This window comes from Panthera leo, chromosome B1 (genome assembly GCF_018350215.1).
Source record: "Panthera leo isolate Ple1 chromosome B1, P.leo_Ple1_pat1.1, whole genome shotgun sequence".
In the NCBI taxonomy this organism is placed as follows: domain Eukaryota; kingdom Metazoa; phylum Chordata; class Mammalia; order Carnivora; family Felidae; genus Panthera; species Panthera leo.
In genome coordinates this window covers 95,573,166-95,591,584 of record NC_056682.1, presented here as the reverse complement: position 1 = coordinate 95,591,584, position 18,419 = coordinate 95,573,166, and the positions used below count along the sequence as shown (strand labels likewise).

General features: G+C 37.1%; 1 protein-coding gene across 4 annotated transcripts in view; it reads right to left on the bottom strand.

Annotated features, from left to right (window-relative positions):
• Positions 1–18,419, bottom strand: part of SCLT1 (sodium channel and clathrin linker 1) — a 220,620-nt gene that overhangs the window by 108,409 nt on the left and 93,792 nt on the right. For all 4 annotated transcript variants that reach the window (XR_006201717.1, XM_042935491.1, XM_042935492.1 and 1 more), the window contains one exon: positions 9,747–9,837. Coding sequence is in view for 3 of the 4 variants with exons in the window: in XM_042935491.1 (XP_042791425.1) it covers positions 9,747–9,837 (91 nt within the window). In the remaining variant the exon portion in view is untranslated. The remainder of the gene's footprint in view (positions 1–9,746; positions 9,838–18,419) is intronic.

Here is an 18,419-nt window from a genome sequence, read left to right as displayed (position 1 = left end):
AAAAAAACCCTTGTTGATACTTCCTTGTCTTCTGTTGTATTAAACATTTTTTACATACCATTTTAATTCCATTGGCTTTTAGCTGTATGTCTTTAAATTATTTTTTAGTAGTTGCTCTGGAGATTATAACATGCATCTTTATCTTATCCCAATTTATTCAGAGTTAATGTTTAACTCATAAAAAACATTTGAACCTTGCAGGAATGTATTTATTTCCATGTCTCATCCTAGTCTTTAGTGCCATTGTTATATTACATCTGTGTACTTTATAAATCCATCACATATACTGCTCAATTCTGCTTTAGTCAATTTTTTAAAAGTATTAGAGAAAAGAAAAATATGTACATATATTATCTCATATTTATAATTATTATTGTTCTTATTTTCTCCCTATATCTGAGTTGCCATCTGGTGTCATTTCCTTTTAGCATAAAGAATTAACCATCATCATGCTTTGAAGAATAGCTCTGCTAGTGACGAGTTCTCTGTTTTGTTTATCTAAAAATGCTTTTATTTTCCCTTTATTTTTAAAAGCACAGTTTCACTTGACACAGGATTCGTAGACAGCATTTTTTTTCCTCTAGCACTTCACAGACTCTTCCAATGTTCTCTGCTTCCAAGATTGTTCTTTTTATTACTATGTTTTTAAATTTATAACCAAGTTAGTTAACATATAGTGTAATAATGATTTCAGGAATAGAATTCATTGATTCATCACTTACATATAACAGCCAGTGCTCAACCAACACATGTCCTTAATGCCTCTCACCCATTTAGCCCATCCCCCACCCAGCACCCCTCCAGCAACCCTGTTCATCCTCCATATTTAAGAGTCTCTTATGGTTTGTCTCCCTCTCTGTTGTTGTATTATTTTTGCTTTCCTTCCCTTATGTTCATCTGTTTTGTACCTTAAATTCCATGTATGAGTGAAGTCATGTGATATTTGTCTTTCTCTGACTGATTTCCCTTAGAATAATATACTCTAGTTCCGTCCAAGTTGATGTAAATGGCAAGATTTCATTCTTTTTGGTCACTGAGAAATATTCCATTGTCTATAGATACCATATCTTCTTTATCCATCATCAGTCGATGCATTATTTCGGTTCTTTCCATACTTTGGCTATTGTCGATAGTGCTGCTGTAAACATTGGGGTGCATGTGCCCCTTCGAATCAGTATTTTTGTATCCTTTGGATACAGATACCTAGTAGTGCAATTGCTGGGCTGTAGGGTAGTTCTATTTTTAACTTTTTGAGGAACCTGCATACTGTTTCCCAGAGGGGTTGCACCAGTTTGCATTCCCACCAGCAGTGCAAAAGGGTTCCTCTTTCTCCACATCGTCGCCAACATCTGTTGTGGCCTGAATTGTTAATTTTAGCCATTCTGACAGGTGTGAGGTGGTATCTCATTGTGGTTTTGATTTGTGTTTTCCTGCTAATGAGTGATGCTGAGCATCTTTTCATGTGTCTGTTAGCCATCTGGATGTCTTTTTTGGGAAAGTGCCTGTTCGTGTCTTTTGTCCATTTCTTCACTGGATTATTTGTTTTCTGGGTGTTGAGTTTGAGAAGTTCTTTATAGATTTTGGATACTAACCCTTTATCTGATATGCCCTTTGCAAATATCCTCTCCCATTCTGTTGGCTGCCTTTTAGTTCTGCTGATTGTTCCCTTCACTGTGCAGAAGCTTTTTACCTTGATGAGGTCCCAATAGTTCATTTTGCTTTTGTTTCCCTTGCCTCCAGAGACCTGTCAAGTAAAAAGTTGCTGTGGCCAAGGTCAAAGAGGTTGTTACCTGTTTTCTCCTCAAGGATTTTGATGGCTTCCTATCTCACGTTTAGGTCTTTTGTCCGTTTTGAATTTATTTTTGTGTGTGGTGTAAGAAAGTGGTCTCGGTTCATTCTTCTGCATGTGGCTGTCCAGTTTTCCCAACAGCACTTGCTGAAGAGACTGTCTTTTTTCCATTGGATATTCCTTCCTGCTTTGTCAAAGATTAGTCGGCCATATGTTTGTGGATCCATCTCTGGGTTCTGTTCCATTGATCTGTGTGTCTGTTTTTGTGCCAGTACCATAGTCTTGATGATTACAGCTTTGTGAAATAGCTTGAAGTCTGGAAATGTGATGCCTCCAGCTTTGGTTTCCTTTTTCAGGATTGCTTTGCCTATTTGAGGTCTTTTCTGATTCCATACAAATTTTCGGATTGTTTGTTCTACCACTGGGAAGAATGCTGGTGTGATTTTGATAGGGATTACATTGCACGTGTACATTGCTTAGACAGAATCAACATTTTAACAATATTTGTTCTTCCAATCCATGAGCATGGAATGTTTTTCCACTGTTCTGTGTCTTCTTCCATTTCTTCCATAACCTCTCCATAGTTTTCAGTGTATAGATTTTTCACCTCTTTGATTAGGTTTATTCCTAGGTATTTTATGGTTTTTCGTGCAATTGTAAATGGGATTGATCCCTTGACTTCTTGTTTTGCTGCTTCATGCAAGCAATTTCCGTACATTGAATTTATATACTGGGACTTTGCTGAATTCCTGGCTCAGTTCTAGCAGTTTTTTGGTGGAGTCTTTTGGGTTTTCCACATAGAGTATCATACTGTCTATGAAGAGTGAAATTTGACTTCCTCCCTGCCTATTTGGATGCCTTTTATTATTTTGTGTTGTCTAACTGCTGAGGCTAGGACTTCCAACACTATATTAAATAACAGTGGTGAGAGTGGACATCCTTGTCGTGTTCCTGACCTTAGGGGGAAAGTCTCAGTTTTTCCCAATTGAGGATGATATTAGCAGTGGGTTTTTCATATATGGCTTTTATGATCTTGAAGTATGATCCTTAAATCCTTACTTTGAGGGTTTTTATAAAAAAATGAGGCTATATTTTGTCAAATAGTTTTTTTTTTTTTGCACTATTGAGAGGATCATGTGTTTCCTATCCTTTGTTTTATTAATATGATTTAGCACACTGACTGATTTGCAGATTTTGAACCAGCCCTGGATACCAGGAATAAATCCCAGTGATCGTAGTGAATAATTCTTTTAATGTGTTGTTGGATCCAGTTGACTAGTATCTTGTTGAGAATTTTTGCATCCATGTTCATCAGAGGAATTGGCCTGTAGTTCTCCTTTTTAGTGGGGTCTTTATCTGGTTTTGGAATCAAGGTAATTCTGGCCTTGTGGAAGGAGTTTGGAAGTTTTCCTTCCATTTCTATATTTTGGAGCAGCTTTAAAACAATCAGTGTTAACTCTTCTTTAAATGTTTGGTAGAATTCCCCTGGAAAGCCATCCAGCCCAAGACTATTTGTTGGGAGATTTTTGATTACTGATTTCATTTCTTTACTGGTTATGGGTCTGTTCAAATCTTCTATTTCTTCCTGTTTCAGTTTTGGTAGTTATAGGTTTGTAGGACTTTGTCCATTTCTTCCAGATTGACCAGTTTGTTGGCATATAATTGCTCATAATAGTCTCATATTATTGTATTTCTGTGGTGTTGGTTGTGATCTCTCCTCTTTCATTCATGATTTTATTTACTTGGGTCCTTTGCTTTTTCATTTTGATCGATCTGGTTAGGGTTTTATCAATTTTGTGATTCTTTCAAAGAATCAGCTCCTGGTTTCACTGATCTGTTCTACCGTTTCTTTGATTTTGATATCACTGATTTCTGCTCTAACCTTTATTATTTTTCTTCTTCTGCTGGTTTTGGGTTTTATTTGCAGTTCTTTTTCCAGGTCTTTAAGGTGTAAGGTTAGGCTGTGTATTTGAGACCTTCCTTCCTTTTAGGAAGGCCTGGATTACTGTATACTTCCCTCTTATGACTGCCTTTCCTGCAACCAAGGGCTTTTGTGTTTTCATTTTTATTGGCCTCCAGATACTTTTTAATTTCCTCTTTATTTCTTGGTTAACCCATTCATTCTGTAGTTGGATTTCTCTAATCTCCAAGTATGCGTGGTCTTTCCAAATTTTTTCTTGTGGTTGATTTCAAGTTTTATAGCGTTGTGTTCTGAAAATATGCAAGGTATGATCTTGATCTTTTTGAACTTGTTGAGGGCTGATTTGTGCTCTACTATGTGATCTAGTTTGGAGAATATTCCATGTGCACTCGAGAATAATGTGTATTCTGCTGATTTAGGATGAATTACTCTGAATATATCTGTTAAGTCCATCTGGTCCAGTCATTCAAAGCCATTGTCTCTTTGTTGCTTTTCTGCTTAGATGATCTGTGCATTGTTGTAAGTGGGGTGTTGAAGTCCCCTACAATTTATGGTATTATTATCAATGAGTTTCTTTATGTTTGCGATTAACTGAGTTATATATTTGGGTGCTTTCACCTTTGGAGCATAAATGTTTACAACTGTTAGATCTTCTTGGTGGATAGACCTCTTATGATATAAAGCTCTTCTTCATCTCTTTGTTATAGTCTTTATTTTAAAATCTAGTTTGTCTAAGTATGGCTACTCTAGCTTTCTTTTGGCGACCATTAGCATGACAGATGGTTCACCATCCCCACTTTCAATCTGTATTGAAATATACATGTGTCTTATTTTCTTATCTATATAGATGTGTCTTGTTTTCTTATCCATTCTGATACCCTATGTCTTTTGATTGAAGCATTTAGTCCATTGACATTAAGAGTGAGTACAAAAAGATATGAATTTGGTGCCATTATGTTTCCTGTGAAGTTGGGAGTTTCTGGTGATACTCTCTGATCCTTTGTAGTCTTTGTTGCTTTTGATCTTTTTTGTTTTGGTTCATCTTTTCTCCACTCAAAGACTCCCCCTTAAAATTTAGTGGTTTAGTGGTCACAAATTCCTTCAGTTTTTGTCTGGGAAACTCTTTATCCCACCTTCTATTTTGAATGATGGCCTTTCTGGATAAAGATTTCTTGGCTGCATAATTTTCTGATTCAGCATATTGAATATATCCTGCCACTCCTTTCTGGCCTGCCAAGTTTCTGTGGATAGGTCTGCTGTGAATCTAATCTGTCTTCCCTTATAGGCTAACGACTTTTTTTTCCCTCTCTGCTTTCATAATTCTTTCCTTGTCTGTTTATCTTATGAATTTGACTAAGATATGCCTTGGTGATGATTGGTTTCTGTTGAATCTAATGGGAGTTTTTTGTGCTTCTTGGATTTTGATGTCTATGTCCTATCCCAGATTAGGCAAGTTTTCCACTGTAATGTGCTCACATAACTCTCTGTCCCTTTTCTCTCTCTTCATCTTCTGGGACTCCTATGATTTGGATGTTATTCCTTTTTAACAAGTCACTAAATTCTCAAAGTCCTGCATCGTTCTCTCTTGCCTTTGTCCCCCTCTATTTTTCTGCTTCATTATTCTCCATAATTCTGTCTTCTGTATCACTGATTTGCTGCTCTGCTTGTCCATCCTTGCCACTCTGGCATCCATTAGAGATTGCATCTTTGTTGTAGCATTTTTAATTTCATCCTGACTGGATTTTACTTATTTTTTTCCCCCATAGATAGGATTCAATGCTTTTTAAACCCCAGCTAGCCTTCCTGTTATTGTGGTTCTAAATTCTAGTTCAGACATCTTGCTTATATCTGTATTGATTAAGCCCCGGGCTATCATTTTTTCCTGTTCTTTCTTTTGTGGTGAATTCCTTCATTTGGTCATTTTGGAGGAAGAAAAAATTAACGAAATAAAAAATAAAAATTTAAAATTTAAAAACAAAACAAAAAGTCAAATAAAGGAAGCTAAATCCTAGGTATGTTTGGTCTGCTTCTGGAAAGAAGCGTGATAGACTATAGAAAAAAAAGGAAAGAGAGAAAAAAAAGGTAAGATAAAATTTAGAAATTAAAAAAATGTAAATAAAATAGAAGAAAATGAAATAAAGTGAAATAGAAAATTTACAATAAAATAAAAAATTAATTTTTTAAGAAAAAATAAAATAAAAATAAAATTTTCTCTTACTGTATGCGAGAAAAGGAAAAGGAGGAAAAAAACAAAGAAAAAAAACAATTTAAACAAAGACAGAAAAAAACAAACAAGTATATGAACCAGCAAACAGAATGAAACCTGAATGAAGTTACATCCAGTTTCCTCTAGAACTATGAAACACTCTATAAAGCATTCAGAGACTTGTGCTGGTCTTCTAGGGGATGTGTTGGGAGGGCATAGCTGGGCGGGGCTTAGTGTAACGGCTCCATTCTCCACTAGGTGGCACCACTTAACTTAATGGGGTGGATCAGTGTGGCTAGTATGCACACATGCATGTATACAGGAATGGTGGAAATGGCTTCGCCTAGCTTCCTAGTCTGGCACAGGAACTCTGCATTCTAACCAACCTATGATCAAGTACCCCTCCTTTGTCTTAGGCCTCTGTCTACTCTGCAGCTTTATCCTGTCTGTGTCCAAGTTGTCAGCCTGCCAGGCAGCACCTCCCTCCATAGTTTTATCGCAGACATGGCTGTGTTTTAAAATCCCTCACTTCAGAGAACCCTGGGGCTTGGACCTGCTTCAACTCTCTCAGGCAGGGTCTCACTGATCAATGGCTGGGCACCAGCTTGCCTGAGAAAACAATTGTGTTATTGCGCAGCAGGAGAGGTTCTGAGATTGTGGCAATTCAAACACACAGCTGGTACCAGGTTTCACTGCACTCTGGTGTCTGTCTCAATACCAGCAAAGGTGGCTGCTCTCCGGGGTCCGCTGGGACCTTTGCCTGTGGGAGGCTGTATGGACCCTACCTAATGCTCTCCAAGCAGGGGAACCACTTCGCTCCGTGTAGCACATGGACCCCTCAGACCCCATTGCCTTCTTCTGGGGATTTGCCCTTTTTCCTCACCAGACCACCGCCCAGCACTGGGCTCTGGAATTTCAGACTTTGTGCTCTAATGTTTATAGAATCCTAATGGTATTGAAACCCTCTCCTTTCTCCCCATAAGTCATTTTGGGGAACAGATTTCTTATTCAGCCCCTTGTGAGAGTTTTCACTCTTTGTCTTTCTCTCCAGCTACTTTCAGGGGGAGTACTTTTCCTGTGCTCTCCCTAGGCGCCACACTCTCCCCTGCCTTTCCCTGTCCTCTGCAAAAACAGCTTCCTACCCTTCGTGGCTGTTCTTTCCCTCAGTCTACCCCTCCACACCACATACCTGTCGAGTTCTGTGGCTCCAGTTATGCAGATTGTTGTGTTAAACCTCAGATCAGTTTCCTAGATGTGCAAAATGGCTTGGTGGTGATGTATTTGCGTTTCACTGTCGAGACAAGATGAGAGATTCCATGCTACTCTGCCATCTTGAACTCCTTCTGCTTCCACATTTCTTAATTAGAAGGCAGCCATTACTCTTATCACTGTTCCCATGTTCATGCCATTTTTCTGTTGCTGCTTTCAAGTTTTAGCTTTATAACTGGTTGTCAGTGTTGTCATGATGTGTCTAGAAGTAATTTTCTTTGTGTTTATCTCACCTGTTTACCACCAAATTTTGGAAGTTTTCAGCCATTATTTCTTTAGATATCTTTTCTGTTTCCCTCCCTTCCACAATTCCAATTACACTCTTGTTGGCTTGCTTCATATTTTCACATAGATCTCTGAGGACTTGTTCACTTTTCTTCCACGTTTTAAATTCTGTTTTTTGGACAGGAAAATTTATGTTGATCTTTCTTCAAGTTCATTGCTTATTTCTTCTGCTTTTCCCAATCTATTCTTGAACCATCTAATAAAATTTTTATTTTGGTTGTTATACTTTTGATCTCCGGAATGTCTTTTTTTTTTTTTTTTAAGCTTATTTATTTTGAGAGAGGCAGAGACAGCATGAGTCAGGGAGAGGCGGAAGGAGAGGGAGACAGAGAATCCCAAGCAGGTGTAGAGCCTGATGCAGGGCTCGGACTCATGAAACCATGAGATCATGACCTGAGCCAAAACCAAGAATCGGACGCTTAACCAAGTGAGCCATCCTGGCACCCCTAAACTCCAAGATTTCTATTTTTAAAATTATTTTCTATTTCTCAGTAAAAAATCTCTTTCTGCTCCTTCACTGAAACCTTATTTTACTGTAATTTAATTCTTTGAACACATTTATAACAGATTATTTGAAGTCTTTGCCTGCTGAATCCAAGAGCTGGGCCTGCTAAGAGTGAGTTTCTATGGACTGTTTCCCTGACCCCAACTCTGTCAGTCACACTTTCCCGTCAAGGAAGTTTTGGTTGAAAACTGGAAAATATAGATAATACATTGGATTCTATTTTGTTGAGCATTACTGGCTTTTTTGTGAGTAGGCAATTATCTTGCTTAGGTGCAAACTCTGAAATGTTTCCTCTACGGTAGGAGCAGCTGCCAACTCTGATCACTTATTTGTTTCCACTGTTTGTTTTTGAACTAGGCTTCCTAGAAATTCTCCTGTACCTGCCTAATATGAGGATCTGTCAAGTTTGGGCAGAGGAAGGACTCATTCTCTTCATGATTTTGTTGCTATTATAGATTCCTCTGTAATTTCTAGCTGCTCTGGGTTCTGTCCTTTGATACTTCAAACATTAAGTCTTCAGCTTTCTGTTGCCTGAATAGCACACATTTCAGGAATGCACTCAATTACAGAAAGCAGCAAACTCAAATATCTAGTTCCATACAGCTCTATCTTTCAAGAGTAGACTGCTTTCAGGTCTACTGCCTACTTCTTCACTGGACTCCCTGTCCCACTCCACTATGCATAGTTTGGCTGTTAGACACGGATTTGGTCAGAATTTGTACTCAGAATTTAGGTCTCTCTCTTTTTTGTGTTTCTTTTGCTGCTAATAATTTTTCTTCAAATTTTCAACTGCTTTTCCAGCCTTAAACATTGATTTTGGCCATTTTAAGTCCATATAAACCTGTTGTTTTCTCAAGTCACAACTATGGGGATTGGTGAAACTCTCAGTTCAGAAATTAAAAAACTTATAATTCACACCTCTTTCAGTGTTTTTCTGTTTTGGGACATGTTCCAGTGTTTGAAAGAATGTATCCAATTTTCATAACTGTTATCTATGGGAAGTTTTGCAAGTCTTTCATGAATCTACCATTACTAGAAATATGTAAGCAACTTTTACAGATTAAGAAATAAGGCTTAGAGAAGTTACACAGCTAGTAAGTACCAGAGCTAGACTTTTTAATAATTAGACCCACCTAAATCTAAAGCCTGACCATTCCTTGACTCTCGTGAAATGTCCTTATTACACATAAAAAAAACAATTTCTTATGCCAATACATATTTCTAAAAATAATACAAAATGTAGTATTAAATGCTTCTCTTCATTTACATATTCCCAATTAATCAAATTTGATCTTGCATTAATATGTCTTTTAGTAATGATGTGTTTATGAATGATTACTGTTTTATTAACTCAGGATAAAGTAAATGGAAAGAAGTTATCTCCAAAATTATACTTTAGCTTCCTAATTTCATATTTCATATTTAGGGCAACAGAATTTTTTTTAATGTTTATTTTTGAAAGAGAGAGAGAGAGAAAGAGCGTGCAAGCAGGAGAGGGGCAGAGAGAGAGGGAGACACAGACCCGAAGCAGCTCCAGGCTCTAAGCTGTCAGCACAGAGTCCGATGCGGAGCTCAAACCCACAGACCGTGAGATCATTACCTGAGCCAAAGTCAGACGCCCAACCGCCTGAGACACTCAGGCACCCCTCAAAATGATTTTTAATTCATTTTCCAGCAATTGTCTTCAGTACCTAATCCAAAATAGTTTAATAACAAAATTCATAGAAAACTAAGCTATAGGCTACCAACTGCCCTAAAAAGAGGCAAATACCTTCTTTTGCATCTGTCCTTGAAGATCTTCAGTTACTTTGGTTAACTCATCCACTTTTGCTGCTGCACTTCTCAGATCTAACTTGGCTTGCCTAAAATAGAAATTAAATTAATAAACACTTTTCACAGACCATAAATAATTAAAAGTATTAGAAAAGAAATCCAAATATGATAAAATCAGTACTACCTCTAGTGCACCTAAAAATGGATCTAAGAGGTAGATACTAAAAGAGCCCTTTATTACTAATAAAATGCATGTGGAAGAGAGTGAAAAGGAAAAATATCACTAAAGGGCAAGGGTATAAAGTGAGAGTTATTACTACTTTATTTGGAAAAATTATATTTCATACTCAAATGATTCATATTTCATGAAAAAGTACTTTATCATCTTAATAAATTACCTAACAAGAATGACAGTATTAAGTAGAATATAGCTATGGTAATTTCTTGAATTTATAGAGTTGAAGAAGTATCACTAATTGGCTTTTCTATAAAAATGAACCAAAGCTTCAGTGCCTTAATCATTCCTTAAACACCAGACGTATTATATAGCCACCGAACATAACGAATTAAAATATTTGTCTTGAGATAGTATAATAGTTATTAATGTTTTCAGACATTTAGTGGCAAAGGACAAAAATAACAAATTTACTGAATGTTCTGTTACTGTCAAGTTTCAGTATCTTGACTCCCCATAGAAAAAGATATTAGGATAGAGAGACTTTCTGAAACAGATAAAAAATATTTTTAATATCCTACCAATTAAGCACTAAGTATGAATACAAAACACCTGGGTTATGTAAAAAAAATACATTTTTAGGAACAAAACTACTTTAGTATAGGAACTGACCATATTTATTTGTTAATTATAGTTTATGTAGGTATTAAATATAAATCATATTAGTGCTGTTGAACCTAAAAAAACTATTTGATGGAAAATTCATAATAAATGTTAACTGATTTACTTTTGGCTAACAGTATTTATAATTACATTCTGATTGGCATAAAACAATAGGAAATAAAAATCTAATAATAGCTAAAATGTATCAGATAATCATTATATACCAGGAACTGTCCTAAATTCTTTGCAATCATCTCACTAATATAATTAACTCTCTCTGTGAATTAAGTACTATTGAGACTATTCTATCAAACTAAAGTCAAGAGAGTGAAGTTGACAGAGATTTACCAACTTGCCCAAGGATTCACAAATTAAACATGAAACTGGTATTTAAACAGAAACTGTCTACAAAAAGTGGTCTCAAGAATATAAAATTAAGCATTTTAGGGAAATGCTTTTATTTTTAAATAAATCCAATTTATGGGGCGCCTGGGTGGCTCAGTCGGTTAAGCGTCCGACTTCGGCTCAGGCCATGATCTCATGATTGGTGGGTTTGAGCCCCACATTGGGCTCTGTGCTGGCAGTTCGGAGCCTGGAGCCTGCCTCGGATTCTGTGTCTCCCTCCCCTGCTCATGATCTGTCTCTCTCTCTCTCAAAAATTAACATTAAAAAAATTTTTTTAATAAAAAATAAACCCAATTTATAAAAATCTGAATTTATCAGACATGAAACAGACCTTTCTACTTGCAAAATGGATCACCAAACAACAAAGCTAAAACCAAGACCACCTTAAACCAACACATTTAAAATCTACTTTAAGTTTAGAGATAATTTCAGGACAGCAACTAATAAATGTATTAATAAATGAACCTACCAGTTATAATATGCTATATACTTTGATTTTTTAAAAATGTTTATTCATTTAAGAAAAATTTTTTATGTTTATTTTTGAGAGACATAGAGACAGAGCATGAGTGGGGGAGGGGCAGAGAGATGAGACAGAGAATCCGAAGCAGGCTCCAGGCTCTGATCTGTCAGCACAGAGCCTGAAGCGGGGCTTGAACCCATGAACCATGAGATCATGACCTGAGCCAAAATAGAATGCTTAACTGACTGAGCCTCCCAGGCACTCCTACATTCTATATATTTTGAAAGGAAAAACTTAAGAGGTAAGATATTTAGGTAGCAATGATAAAACTGGATACATTCTAAAGAAGCATAGCACCCACACTGATTTGGTTTTCTTACCTTCAGATAGAGGATAATAATGCTTATTCTATTTATTTCATAGGTTGCTGAACAAGACAAAATAGATAATGTACATCAAGTACACTATAAACTATAAACAAATGCAAGCTTATGGCATGATTAAGAAAAAAAAAAAAACTATTGGTTAGAGACACAATCAGAATAGGGTGCAATATGGAAAACCCTAGAGTCACGAACCCAGTTCTGTCACTAACTAGTAATGTAGGCCTAATGCAATTCACTTGATAACAAGACTGTCTCAGCTATCTCACATCCAACAACAAGGAAGTGGTTGGCCAATCTTCAAAGACCAAAACCCTAAATAGATGGTCTCCTGATTCTAATTTTCCTAATGATTCTAATTCTAAAATTATCTTTCAATTGTATTCCATTTCCACTTCATGGCCCAACCTTTGGCCCCATCATTACTTCCCACAACTATTCCACTACTTTCCAAAGTGAAGGCTTCACTGTGGGTCTCCTCCTTAATTCATCCTCTATAATGCATCTTCTCTGCAAATAAAAGGTATCTAGTGGCAAAAATTCGTGTTTAATAACATTTTCTGAATTTCCTACTTACTTCTTTGGGCACACAATCAACTCCTCTACATGGCATAAAGGTTAGTCATCACCTGGCCTCAAAAAGTCCCATATTTTACCAATTCCCTTCACATAATTTATGTTTCAAATATAACAGAGCACAAACTCACTGTTTCTTGAAACACATCATTGTCTATTTTCTTACATGTTTGACTGGCCTAGACTTCTTCCTCTTTTTCTGAAACGTTCCTCAATCATCTTCAAGACATAGGTCAAAATCTCCACATCTCAAGTCTTCCTTAACTTCTAGTCAAAAGGCCCTATAATGCCAGTCTGCAAATTACATAATACTTTGTATGTTATTAACACCTACTCGCTTGTGGAAATGTGAATTTATAAAAAAAATATGGAATATAAGATCATTAAAGGCAAAAATCACATTTTACTATTTTTTAAAATCTAAGGAGATAGCACAGTGCTTGGCATATAGTAGACAAGTAAAAGTCATAAATGAATAAAAGAGCATAAAAGGAGGAAATAAAGAGTAACAGGTACAATTATATCTTGACATTTAACTTAGGTCCCTCATTCCAATTTAATATTCATGTGTGGAAATCTTAGAATAATAATTTTATGAACTCTTCCAAATATATACTCTCTCATTTGAAATAGGAATCTCTCTTCTACATAAATCAAAGAAAAAAATTCCTGCAATGGTCTTAAGAATTTTTTTTTTCAGTCATTAAAAGGAGCAATCCCTATCAAAATCACACTAGCATTCTTCCCAGTGGTAGAACAAACAATCCGAAAATTTGTATGGAATCAGAAAAGACCTCAAATAGGCAAAGCAATCCTGAAAAAGGAAACCAAAGCTGGAGGCATCACATTTCCAGACTTCAAGCTATTTCACAAAGCTGTAATCATCAAGACTATGGTACTGGCACAAAAACAGACACACAGATCAATGGAACAGAACCCAGAGATGGATCCACAAACATATGGCCGACTAATCTTTGACAAAGCAGGAAGGAATATCCAATGGAAAAAAGACAGTCTCTTCAGCAAGTGCTGTTGGGAAAACTGGACAGCCACATGCAGAAGAATGAACCGAGACCACTTTCTTACACCACACACAAAAATAAATTCAAAACGGACAAAAGACCTAAACGTGAGATAGGAAGCCATCAAAATCCTTGAGGAGAAAACAGGTAACAACCTCTTTGACCTTGGCCACAGCAACTTTTTACTTGACAGGTCTCTGGAGGCAAGGGAAACAAAAGCAAAATGAACTATTGGGACCTCATCAAGGTAAAAAGCTTCTGCACAGTGAAGGGAACAATCAGCAGAACTAAAAGGCAGCCAACAGAATGGGAGAGGATATTTGCAAAGGGCATATCAGATAAAGGGTTAGTATCCAAAATCTATAAAGAACTTCTCAAACTCAACACCCAGAAAACAAATAATCCAGTGAAGAAATGGACAAAAGACACGAACAGGCACTTTCCCAAAAAAGACATCCAGATGGCTAACAGACACATGAAAAGATGCTCAGCATCACTCATTAGCAGGAAAACACAAATCAAAACCACAATGAGATACCACCTCACACCTGTCAGAATGGCTAAAATTAACAATTCAGGCCACAACAGATGTTGGCGACGATGTGGAGAAAGAGGAACCCTTTTGCACTGCTGGTGGGAATGCAAACTGGTGCAACCCCTCTGGGAAACAGTATGCAGGTTCCTCAAAAAGTTAAAAATAGAACTACCCTACAGCCCAGCAATTGCACTACTAGGTATCTGTATCCAAAGGATACAAAAATACTGATTCGAAGGGGCACATGCACCCCAATGTTTACAGCAGCACTATCGACAATAGCCAAAGTATGGAAAGAACCGAAATAATGCATCGACTGATGATGGATAAAGAAGATATGGTATCTATAGACAATGGAATATTTCTCAGTGACCAAAAAGAATGAAATCTTGCCATTTACATCAACTTGGACGGAACTAGAGTATATTATTCTAAGGGAAATCAGTCAGAGAAAGACAAATATCACATGACTTCACTCATACATGGAATTTAAGGTACAAAACAGATGAACATAAGGGAAGGAAAGCAAAAATAATACAACAACAGAGAGGGAGACAAACCATAAGAGACTCTTAAATATGGAGGATGAACAGGGTTGCTGGAGGGGTGCTGGGTGGGGGATGGGCTAAATGGGTGAGAGGCATTAAGGACATGTGTTGGTTGAGCACTGGCTGTTATATGTAAGTGATGAATCAATGAATTCTATTCCTGAAATCATTATTACACTATATGTTAACTAACTTGGTTATAAATTAAAAAAAAAAAGGATTTAAGAAATCTAAACTCATTAAAGGAAAAATATACAGGAAGTATTTGTTATACTAATTTCCCTAAAACACAAAAAGCTATGCTTGAGAGAAAAATAAGTAGTAATTTTATATATATATATATATTATATATATAATATATATATATATATATATAAAATATATATATATATTTTTTTTCATTCCTACCTTATTTTATAAGAAGTGAATAGTTCTTTCTATTTTTGGCATGAAATACTAAAAAACATTGTAGAATACAAATTGTTAAGGTCTGTCTTCTGTACCTTACTCTACCACCACAAAAGACATGTAAACTGGGCCAATCACTTAACCTCTTGAGTCTCAGAATTGCAGCTATAAAATCCAGATTAATAACAATTTTCCTGTATAGCTCACAGAATTCCCATAAAGTGCAAATAAGGTAATGCATATTAAAGCACTTTTATAAACTAATTGTAGTTTATACAAATGCAAACTATCATCATAATTTTGCCCTATTTTAGAATTTAAATTGTCATGACCTATGTGGTATAGCTAGATTATAGCTGAAAAAGTACTGGGATACATGCATGTCTAACTCTGTTAGCCAGGAAATGAAAAGTGGGATTTATGACGTGCTGCTTAAAGTCTGAATATCACCTGGTAATCCCCAAACAGGATTTTAACTGATGGTTTTCATTTGGTACTGGTTAGATAGCTGGGATGGACTATGTGATCAGAGGGGCAAAAAAACATGCATCTTGGTAGCTTAATCTTCTGGAGACAAAGTATGCCATTGTCTAAAGATCCTAGGGGTGCTTGTGGCTGAATGTCACCTGTGCCCTCTCTATGCCTGTTTATGCTTTTCTTTCTTTCTTTTTTTTTTTAACTGCATGGTATCTTTTGCATTTAAATAAAAGCCTTATATGAGTCTACTCTGTGGAGTTTTGTCAGTCCTTTCAAATATTCAGACTTGTAAAACCTTTAAAGGAAGCAATAAAAATAATCCTAATTTTATTTTATGAAGGAAGTTTAACAACTATATGTTTATACTATTTTACATGCAAATGTCTTAGATACATGTCTGCTTATGTACATAATTTTATAAGTCAAAAAGTTTTTTTAGAAAAACAAATTTGAGGGGCGCCTGGGTGGTGCAGTCGGTTAAGCGTCCAACTTCAGCCAGGTCACGATCTCGCGGTCCGTGAGTTCGAGCCCCGCGTCAGGCTCTGGGCTGATGGCTCGGAGCCTGGAGCCTGTTTCCGATTCTGTGTCTCCCTCTCTCTCTGCCCCTCCCCCGTTCATGCTCTGTCTCTCTCTGTCCCAAAAATAAATAAATAAATAAATAAAAAAAAAAAAAAAAAAAGAAAAACAAATTTGATAAAAAATAAACAATAATACTAAATATTAACTAAGATTTGGTTAGCAGAAACGAACATGGCTGCAGAGCAGGAGGACCCTAGGCTCGTCTTGTCCTACAAACACAATTAGATAACTATCAAATCATCCTAAATATGCCATAAATCAACGTGAAGACTGACACAACAAACTCCATAACTAAAGGGAGTGAAGAGGCCACATTGAAGAAGGTAGAAAGTGCAGAGATGCAGTTTAGGGTAAAAATGGATCATGGGTGCTGCTGAGGGAGCCACGGTCAAGCAGAAGGGTGAGGGACAGGGGAGTACATAGGGGAATACACTAGGAGAATATTTCCCCAAAGTTATTGGCTTAGAAAATGATAGGGGCTGAATTTTGTGAGTTCTTGCAACCAGTGAGGCTTAAAGCATGGGGTTTTAAAGGTTGGCAGGCTTGGCTGGGATACAGTGCAGAGGGCACTCCTCTGTTCCTGGCAGAGAAGGCAGGCAAAAAACCTGGGGACAGGCAGCATAGAGAAACAGGGATCTGAAGAGCACCTATGGCACACAGTAGGGAGATTATTTGCTCTTCTCAGAGCAAGTCCCTGAGAGGCATCATTTACGGGCAGGCCTCTCTGGGAACAAAGAAGCTGGCTGATGCCACTTCCTTCTCCTGCCCCTCAGCATAAACACAGAGCCACCTGTGGGAAGCAGCACAGCATGGGCATTCGCAACCTGAATTGCTTACACCAAACCCCATCCCCCTACACTCTGGGCAGGAGTGCCCTTCTCATCAGTCAAGCTTGTCTCAGTCCCTATGTGGCAGACCTTCCCCCAGAACAGCAGCACAAACCTGTCTACACCACATCTCCCAACCAGAGAGTTCTGCAGGGTCTCAGTTCTGGTGGAGGTGGACACCACCTCAGGTCTCATTTTACAAGCAGACCAGAGCACACCTCATTAAAACTCACCACATTCAGGTCAGGGACCAAACACTGCCCAGAGCAGGCAAGGAGAGCCTCTGCAGATGACTGGCCTGAAGGACAGAGCAGCCTGAAACACAATAGCAGAGCACACTCAGCACACACTGGAGATACTTTCTAAGGCACCAAGCCCTGGGCACTACATGACCTCTTCTTCATAAGGTCAGTAGTTTCAGGAGCAGGTCACATATTGCCTTTTCTAACACAGAGAAGAAAGCAGAAACTTAGATAAAATGCCAAGGTGGAGGAATTTATCCCAAGTGAAAGAACAAGATAAGGCCATTGCCAGAGATCTAACAGAAACAGATACAAGTAACATGCCTGATGAAGAATTTAAAGCAACAATCATAAGAATACTCACTGGGATTGACAAAAGAATAGAAGACATCAGAGAGACCCTTACCACATTAATAAAAGTTTAAAAAGATTAAGAAAACAATAAATGAGATTGGAAACAGGTTTGATGCAATGAACATCAGGTTGGAAGACAGAGAAACGACTGGTGATCTAGAAGACAAAGTAATGGAAAATAATGAAGTTGAACAAAAGAGAATATTATATAATATGAGAATAGATTTAAGGAACCCACTGACTCCATCAAATGAAATACCACTTGTATTATAGGAGTCCCAGAAGAAGAAGAAGAGAGAAAAGGGGGCAGACAATTTATTTCAAGAAATAATAGCAGACAACTTCCTAACTGAAGGGAGGAATCAGACATCCAGATCTAGGAGGCACAAAGAATTCCCATCAAAAATGAACAAAAGCAGGCCAAAACAAAGACATATTGTAATTAAATTTGAAAAATATAGTGTTAAAGCAAAAAATCTTAAAAGCAACAAGAGAAAAGAAGTCCTTAGCTTACAAGGGAAAACCCGTAAAGTTAGCTGGAGATTTCTCAACAGAAACTTGGCAAGCCAGAAGGGAGTGGTATGATACATCCACAGTGCTGAATGGCAAAAATCTGCAGCCAAGAATACTCTATCCAGAAGACTAGCATTCAGAATAGGAGAGGGGGTTTCCCACACAACAAAAACTAAAGGAATTCGTGACTACTACACCAACCCTGCAAGAAATATTAAAGGAGACTCTTTGAGTACAAAGGAGAAACCAAAAGTGACAAAGATAAGAAAGGATCGAGGAATATTTCCAAAAACAACACACAAAGTAAATAATAAAATGGTACTAAATACATACCTATCAACAATTATTCTGAATGTAAATGGACTAAGTGCTTCAATCAAAAGACAGAGGGTATCAAATGGATGAAATAAATAAGACCCATCTATATGCTGCCAATAAGAGACTCATTTTAGACCTTAAGACACCTGCAGATTGAAAATGAGTGGGGTGGAAAAATATTTA